A 9,307-nucleotide genomic window follows, 5' to 3' on the forward strand; every position below is an offset into this window, starting at 1 on the left:
AGTTGCGTTGGCTTAGCCGAGGCAAATATTTGGAGTGATTATTCAAGCTCTCATTGCATTCTGTATCAAATCAAATATATTTGATACTCTTCTTTTTCTCTGTAACTTATAGCTTCAGAATATTATAGTTTGAATCTTTACTTTCTTATTAATTTTCTTGAATCTCAATATATAAAACTTGCATCAAAAGATGATTACTAGAATATTTCTCATATAAATTACAGATTGTAAAAAAGGGAAAAAGTTAATTGCATAGTCAAATAAAAATACCACCGATAGAGTAAGATACATAAATGAATGTTTGATTCCTTAATTTGTCATCAATCCTGTTGAAATTCAAGATCCGAATATTGTGCACAAAGAAATTATAAGCATATAGATAGAAGAAATTGCACGTAGATGTAATTGTTGTAGAATTCTACCATTATTATTGAATGTACAGTACTGATTATGTATTTTATTAAAATGGAATTATTTTAATAAAAGGTAAATTTGTTTAGTTAAAAATGATACCAAAATCACTTATAAAAACCGGTATTTTCCATATAATGGTATAAATGTTCATGATTATGTTATATTAATTCATGTAGCAAATTTTGTTGAGAACATGGCAATGGCTAGAAATGCAGACACTTGATTTTAATCCCTATAACTTATAGTTAAAAAACATTAAATAATTAAAATGACTTTATTTTAATTCTTATTGAACTAAAACCCTACTGTTTCAGTACGAATAATATAGAACTCAATTAGTGAATCAATCTGAAATGCTGAAGACTATATCCTGAAGCTTGTGACAGAAAGCATCAACACAAGATGACTCAAAATTGTTACTTAGTAAAAGGTTCCTCACTTTGTTGTGATTCTCTCTGACTTCTCTTCCAAGCTCATTCTCATCATCCATCACAATTTTCACAGCTTTGCACACACTTTCCTTGGTGAACAAACCATCTTCTTCCCTTTTCTCCACTTCCACTCCAACCCTCAATTTTCCACCCATGGTTCTTGCGTTGATGATGAAATCAGATCCAAGGCGAGGCAACAACAAAAGCTGACACTGGTTCACAAGTGCCTCAGTAAGAGAAGCAGCACCACAGTGTGTTATGAAGCACCCAACAGAAGGGTGTGCCAAGATTAGTTGTTGCTGCACCCACCCCCCGTATACTATCCCTCTTTCTCGAACCCTTTCTTTGAACCCTTTTTGGAGAGCATCCTCAAGTGACTCAAATTCAGGAGGGGCCTTAAGTGCTGCAAGGAATGGCATTCCTGTTAGCTCAAGACCCAAAACCAACTCTTGCAATTGGTTTTTCTGTAAGGAGTTTTCACTTCCAATGGCACAGTAAATCACTGAACCAGCCTTGAATCTACCGAGCCATTCACCCCATTTTGCTTCCAAAGTAGAGTTGGATGGCTCAGGCACAAGAGGACCTGAAAGCAAAACAGGCTTACCGAACTGCGTCTCTAGATAATCCACATAAGGCCCTTCAATTTCCCTGCAACCTTTGAATCCAATACAATCTGACAAGTCTGCACCGGCAGAGATACGATCGTAGAGAAGAACACCATTTCCAAACTCCAATTTCCTTGCTGCAGCAAAGAACTTAACTTCATGTTCTTGCAGCTTGATAGAACAAGGAAACCCTGAAGGTGGTTTTCTCATGTCACCTTCTCTTTCTCTAGCTGGGGATGCCATGTACCCTATTGTTGCAGGACTAATAATCCAGTACTGAAGAGACTTGATCCCTATCCTACGAGTCAAGTTTGGTAGCCAATATGTGACGAAGTCAAACAAAACAATGTGTGGTTTTAGTTCAAGGAGTAGAAGTTCAATATCCTTCTCTGTGAGATCCATGGCAGAGGCAAGAAGTGGGAACAAAGAAGAGGGAACATCTGAAGTAGTTTCTGCAGCAAAGGGAAGACCATCAACGTGAGGAACACTGATAGGGACAAAGGTGATGAGACTTGGGTGAAGGTTGAGGTTTTCTAGCTTGGCTTGTGTTCTTTTGGGTATGAAGAATGAGATCTTGTGTCCCCTTTTGGCTAACTTGTTGGCAAGGTGGAGAAATGGGGTTAGGTGCCCCATAGCAAACCATGGATACATTGCTATGTGTAAAGAAGCTGCATTCATTGTGCAATTGATAGTTGTAGGCTCGTTGTGTATCTTAAATTCATAGAGAAAATGATAACAAATCGACACTTGGTTTTTCAACATTTCTCCTCGAACTAACTTTCGACAGAAAGTTATGTAAAATCTTATAAAAGAAAATACGTAGTCAAATTAGTTACTACAAGGAGGGGGCCCAATAATTGTGAGAAAGATCTTTGTGGAATGCTAGGTTCGGGAACTTCCATCATTGCTTTGCAACCACAGACGTTGTTATCAATGTTGTCAAAATCCGTACAAATATGAAAGTGACCTGCGTACTTTATGTATTACACGATCTCTTGAACCTGTTAACCGTAAGAACTTCATTGAATGTACATCATAAGGTTGCACATGGAGACAAAATTGCATGGAGCACGGGCAAATAAATATTATATTATTAAGAACTTTAGGATTTGCATTAATAAAAATAAATACAAATTGCATATTCATTTTATCTAGATTAACAGTTTTAAAGGTTTTCAATTTTAGTGAAATTTTAAAACGTCATAAAAATAGTTTAGATTTTTAGAAAACATAGAGTTTAATAAACACAACTAATTCTATGAAAAAGGATTTTCACGTTCAATTGATACACCAGTGCAGGAAGGGCCTTTGGCAGCGGTTGTTTTTAATATTCTGCACCGGTTCGGGAACCGAAGCATATTGGGACGAGACCAAAAGAGCATAACTTTTGGCCTCGGTTAAGAACCGAAGCCATAGAGGCCCGTTCTGCCTCGGTCTAGTGGAACCCGAAGCCATAGACCCTGCCTTTTGGCCTCGGTTTTCCTTGCACCCGAGGCCATATGGGCTTCTTTTTTCTTTTTTTTTTTAAATTCGATACCCTTTTGGCCTCGGTTTTGGTTGCACCCGAGGCCATATGGGCTTTTTTTTTTAAAAAAAAAAAATTCGATACCCTTTTGGCCTCGGTTTTGGTTGCACCCGAGGCCAAAAGCACGCTTTTTGCTTCGGTTATGGTATGAACCGAGGCCTAATATGTTGTTTTTTTTAATGCAATTTCTGTTTTGGTGTTATTCCCACATTTAAACCTGCAAATTTTGTTCAGCACCCAGCACAGACCAGAATAGACCATAACAGAATATTTTAAAACACATCCACAATTCAAATTCATTTAAAAGACAATTACAAATCATTTACAATCAAGATACATGTTCTAATCAATAGTATTGTACATTTCAATTATATATTTGGCACATGCTATCCTACCAAACTTGATGGACTTTGCGGGAATTGTCGCAGGACTCTTGAATGTCTACAAAATAATAGATTAAGTTAAGTTAGTATATAAAAAGGAAATATTGCAAAGTATTCATTTTAATTCAAATATATATTACCGTTTCTCAATTTGTTGTAATACGAGCACGCACAGTGGTTGTCATCCATTGCATTATATAGTAACCGCACTCATATGAGCCGGTTTGTCTATTACACTACATGATGAGATGCCTCGAGCCAAGGGACCTACAACAAGAGCCACGGCTAGGAGAATACAAGAGGAATGGGCCTTAAATGCGCATGCAAGGCCCAAGATGAACTTCACTTGGGCCAAGGAAGATGTGAAGACCTAGCCTAGGAAATTTTGCTTGTAAATACTAGATTAGGATTTTATTTTGGGCTTTGTAGAATAGGGTTTTCTTTGGGCCATGTATTGGGCCTTAGAGGAAATTGGGCTTTAGAAGTAATTTTGGACCAAAAAGGGGAATTGGGCCAAATGGGCCAAGAGTAGTGTGTCTACTCTAGAAAAGCCTAGAAGCTTCTCAAACTTGCTCTCCAAGGATGAGAGTTAGCTTCCCATGGCAAGACAAGTGTGACTTGCTTAGGTGGCAAGTCACACCTCCCACATGCTCCTTTTTGGCTCCAAAATTCAACTTTCTAGACTTCTTTTTCCCTCCACTTTTTGGAAACCCCTTGGTCTCATTTTAGCCTATAAATAGAAGGCTTAGGAGTTGTATTTTTCAGCTTGAAATTGAGTAATGAATTGCTGCCCAAATTTGTGCACAAATCTCTTTTGAGCTCACCTTAGAGTAAACTCTTCCCTAGTTTACTCTAGTCTTCTTCCTTAGGAGTTGGCCTCACCTCTCTTAAGAATCCTTTCACCTACACCAAACCAAACACCTTAAGCTTCTTTCCTTCATGCTTCCGCATCCAACACCATCCATGGAGCCTCCATTCTTCATGCAAGCTTCAATGGAGACAAGAAGAAGCCATCATGTGGTATCATGAGCCTTGGTTTTAGTGAGTTAAGTGCTTCTTCTCCATTTTTCTTTCAATTCCGTGTTGTTCATCACTTCTCCTACTTGTCATGCTGTTTTTGTTCATTTTATTTTGAGTATTAATGTCTTTTTACTTTGGTTCATCTTCATTTGCTTCATCTTGAACCATCCTTGTGTGCTTTAGGTGTTCTATTTGGTTTCTACCGCATACTTTTCATTTTAATTGAGTATTTGTTGTTTTTGTTCAGTTCATTCTCTTGATTCTTGAGTTTATTTTGATTTTAAGATCCATATGTTTTGTCTAGAGTCATGTTTAGTCCATATATGTCATTAATTCCTTGTTTAGCTTTTAATTTTCTTTAAATTTGTTGGTGATGTGTTGCTGAATTTTTTTCAGATTTTAGTGCAGTTTTTAATCCTTAAAAATTAACACTCTCTTCTCTCTTTGAGCCTTGGAAATGAACCTTCACATCTAGATAACCTTAGTTATCTTAATGTCCAGTGGGAATTTTCCTTGTGCTTGCTTAAAATCACCATAAACCACACAAAATTTCCTTTCAATTAATTGTGCTTTGGTGCTTTTTCATTTCTGTTTTTGAGTTCAGATTGCTATTTAGATCTTAGCAATGTCTTAGAGTCAATTTCCATTGTGTTTCATTGTGTTTCATGATCTTCTTTTGATTCCTTTAAGTTTCCTTCTCCTTTGTGCTTTTTGTTTCCATTAAAATGCAAATGATCAAGCATTGTGTGGTGGTGATTCTGTTTTGTGGTGGAAACTAGCTACTGTAAGAGCTATAAAAAGAAAGAAAAAGAGCACAAAAAGAATACAAGCAAGTGCCAAAAAGAATCAAAAGAAAAGATCAAAAGAAAGTGGCAAAAGAAGTACACTAGAATCACTACCATCACTTGAGTTTGAGAGCATTATTTTGTTGCATTTTACTGTTGTTCCAGTTTTTGTCTGACTGCACACTGTTTGTATTTGATTTATCATAAAAAATTGGCCGGTGCAAATCCAAATCTAATTTTTGCCTCTTTTAGCTAAGACCTAGACGAAAAAGTGAAAAAAAGAATCATTGAAAAATGTTGAGAAATGTAAAAATGAAAACTATCTGAAGCAGAGGCCTGAATTCACGTTTTTGGACTGGCAGTGAGTGAAAAATCAAATTCCATTCTAGTGCCATTCATTAGGTAATTCATTTGAGTGCTTATCTTGTTTTTTACCTTATTTCTAGTTTTTCATTTCTTTGGTGATCCTTTGAGTTTGTCATGGCATTATTCACTTTTGGTTTAGCAATTATAATTTTGTGCTTTTCTTGCTTTATTTCTTAACCTCTTTTGGTTTGGTTTCTATATTTGGTGCATACTTCTTTTTGGAGGTGATCTAATTTTCCTAAGGTAGCATCCTAGGAGGTGGAGTACCTAGTCCCGAAAGAGAATCCTCTTTGGTGAGATCAAGAGTAAGTGCAAGAGTGAAACACTTGTGAGGACCAAGCCAAGAAGACAAAGCCAAGAAGACCTTTTACATTTTGTGCACTTTGATTGTATTCAAATTGAGTTGTAAAATTGTAATGCTTTCCTTCTTGTGTTCATGGCCTAGTTAGGTGTCTTGGGGGAGTCTTAGGTACTCAATCCCATCTCCTAACTAGAACCTCTTCTATACATTAGTGAAGCGCTTTTAGTGGTGAAGTTTGAAGGTTCCAAGTGCCTTCTACATCTACCAAAACTTAGGCCGCATATAGCTTATAATCTTTCTTGTTTTTAATTTTCTTGTTTGATAGTTTAGTGTGTGTCAACTTAGTCTTTGAATTAATTTCATTTAAGAAGTTTTGTACAAAAGTTTCAAGTTCCCTTGGCTAGGAAAGACTTGGTATGTAAGCAATCCAAGTGATTCACCTCTCTTTCCTAGAGGAGAACTAAAAGCTTTTGCTATCTACTTCTTCTTTGAAATTTTCTTTTAAAGACCAAAGTCTTCTAAAAAAAAAATGTCTCAACCTCCTTCTCAATGTATGAGTGCTTCAAATGAAAAAGAAAAGAGTTTGAAACAAATTACATTTGATTTGAGAGCACTACTACGTTGGAAGGAAGATGAAATAATTGCAAGGGAAAGGGAAAAATAAGAAAGAGATAGGTTTCATCAACTTTTAGATGAAGAGAGGAGGGGAACAAGAAATATGGAAAGGTTGCATGAGAGGATGAGTAATAGGAGTCAACATTTGTACTCCCACACTCCAACATTAGTCACACACTATGAAGAAGATAGTAGACTAGTTGACAACTTCTATCAACCTCCTCCTCCTCTAAGAAAAGAAAGAAGAGAGCCTAGGGAACCAAGAGCCATTAGAATAGACCTCCCTCACTTTTATGGGAAAGATGATGTTGAAGCTTATCTTGATTGCGAAATGAAGGTTGAGCAACTCTTTGCTTGCCATCAAATAAGTGAGGAGAGGAAAGTACCCTTAGCTACCCTTAGCTTCCAGGGCAATGCTATGTATTGGTGGACTGCCCTTGAAAGAGATAGGAGAATCAATCAAAGTCCCGAGGTCAAATATTGGAATGATCTCAAAGGAGCCCTTAGGAGAAGACATATTCCCTCCTATTATCATAGAGAGCTAATGGATAAGCTCCAATGACTCCATCAAAATAAAATGAAAGTGGAAGAATATAGACAAAAGATGGAGTTATATATGATGAGGGCTGGGATTATGGAGTCCGAGGATACCACCATTGCAAGGTTTCTTAGTGGCTTAAGCCTTGAGATAAGAGATAGAGTAGAATTGTTGCCCTACCAAGACTTAAATGACTTGGTTCAACTTTGCATAAAGGTAGAGCAACAAATTCTAAGGAAAAATTTTCGAAATGACTACTCTAACTCTTATACCAAGAAAGAATTCAAGAGGGAGGGTAAGCAAGTCAAAGAGGAACCCTCCAAAAGTTTCAAGGAAAAGGAGAAACCAAGGGAAGGCACATCTTCACACACTCGCACTAGTGAAATCAAATGTTTCAAGTGTCTTGGTAGAGGTCATGTTGCATCTCAATGCCCCACTAAAAAGACCATGATCTTAAGGGGTGTTGACCACTATAGTAGCCAAGATGAGCAAGAAAGTGAGAGTGAGACTTCTAGTGAGGAGTCTAATGATGAGGCTAAGGAAATTGCCTATCCTTGTGAAGGAGACCTTCTAATGATTAGAAGACTTCTTAGCAACCAACCCATTCCAAAAGAGCCAACACAAAGAGAGAACATCTTTCATACAAGATGTAAAATTTTAGAAAATACTTGTTCTCTCATTGTTGATAGTGGTTCATGTTGCAATTGTTGTAGTACAAGGTTGGTTGATAAGTTGGCTTTGACTATCATTCCCCATCCAAAACCTTACAAATTGCATTGGCTTAATGAAAGTGGGGATTTGACAGTCCAACATTAAGTGAAGGTCAAGTTATCCATAGGGAAATATGAAGATAGTGTGCTATGTGATGTAGTACCTATGGAAGCTTGCCATGTTTTATTGGGAAGACCTTGGCAATTTGACAAGAAAACCATGCATAATGGTCTTACCAATGAAATCACCTTCACTCACAAGGATAGAAAATTTGTCTTGCATCCTTTATCACCATCCCAAGTGGTAGAGGATCAAATCCAAATGAGAAAGAAGTTGGAAAAGGAGAGAAAAGAGGATAAAAAAAAAGTCCTCCCTCTTTCCCAAAAAAAGTAACTAAAGATGAATCTGAGGTGGGAGAGATTGGCGTTCCTTCTCCCAAGGTCATTCAACATGAGAACATTTTGACGATAAAATCTTTGAACCAAGTTCTCAATGATGAACAACCTTCATGCCTCTTGTTGTGTAAAGGAACACTCACATGTACTGCCACAACTCTTGAACTTAAGAATCTACCTCCTAAAATTGAAAATCTTTTGAAAGAGTTTGAGGATATATTCCCTAAGGAAGGGCCTATTGGGCTTCCTCCCTTTAGAGGAATTGAACATCAAATAGATTTAGTGCCTAGGGCTAGTCTACCAAATAGACCAGCCTATAGGACAAATCCTCAAGAAACAAAGGAGATAGAGTCTCAAGTCCAAGAGTTGTTGGAGAAGGGTTGGGTTCAAAAGAGCCTTAGCCCTTGTGCTGTGCCTGTTTTGTTAGTCCCTAAAAAGGATGGGAAATGGAGAATGTGCTGTGATTGTAGAGCCATAAATAACATCACCATTAAATATAGGCATCCAATCCCTAGGCTTGATGACATGCTTGATGAGTTGCATGGGTCCCTCATGTTTTCTAAAATTGATCTAAAGAGTGGTTATCACCAAATAAGAATCAAAGAAGGTGATGAGTGGAAAACCGTTTTTAAGACCAAATTTGGACTATATGAGTGGTTGGTGATGCCTTTTGGGCATACTAATGCACCTAGCACATTCATGAGGCTAATGAACCATGTCCTTAGAGAGTGCATAGGAAAGTTTGTGGTTGTCTATTTTGATGATATCTTGATTTATAGCAAGAGCTTGCATGAGCACATAGACCATCTGAGGTCTGTCCTTACCATGCTTAGGGTAAATAGTTTGTTTGCTAATAAAGAGAAATGTACTTTCTGTGTAGATAGTGTAGTTTTCTTAGGTTTTGTTGTGAACAAAAATGGGGTCCATGTTGACCCTACAAAAATAAAGGCCATCCAAGAATGGCCTACTCCTAAAAATGTTGGAGAGGCTAGGAGCTTCCATGGTTTGGCAAGCTTTTATAGGAGGTTTGTTCCTAACTTCTCTACTTTGGCTTCACACCTCAATGAACTTGTCAAGAAAGATGTATCTTTTAATTGGGGTGAAAAACAAGAGTCTGCTTTTCAACAACTCAAGGAAAATCTCACCAATGCACTCATTCTAGCTTTACCAAACTTTTCAAAAATCTTTGAGCTAGAGTGTGATGCATCCGGTGTAGGA

General features: G+C 37.3%; 1 protein-coding gene across 1 annotated transcript; it reads right to left on the reverse strand.

Moving 5' to 3' along the window:
• Positions 1–575: 575 nt before the first annotated feature.
• LOC114170624 (cyanidin 3-O-galactoside 2''-O-xylosyltransferase FGGT1-like) lies at positions 576–2,222 on the reverse strand. The gene has a single exon (XM_028056140.2). It carries the CDS (start codon positions 2,210–2,212, stop codon positions 758–760), a length of 1,455 nt encoding a protein of 484 aa, XP_027911941.2. The 5' UTR covers positions 2,213–2,222; the 3' UTR covers positions 576–757.
• Between the last annotated feature and the right edge of the window lie 7,085 nt (positions 2,223–9,307).

The sequence above is a fragment of the Vigna unguiculata genome, chromosome 11 (genome assembly GCF_037176805.1).
Source record: "Vigna unguiculata cultivar grain cowpea cultivar isolate G323 ecotype 2 chromosome 11, ASM3717680v1, whole genome shotgun sequence".
In the NCBI taxonomy this organism is placed as follows: domain Eukaryota; kingdom Viridiplantae; phylum Streptophyta; class Magnoliopsida; order Fabales; family Fabaceae; genus Vigna; species Vigna unguiculata.

Bases quoted from the DNA above. Each gene is read 5' to 3' on its own strand.
- LOC114170624 (XM_028056140.2), bottom strand. From the start codon at position 2,212: ATGTTGAAAAACCAAGTGTCGATTTGTTATCATTTTCTCTATGAATTT.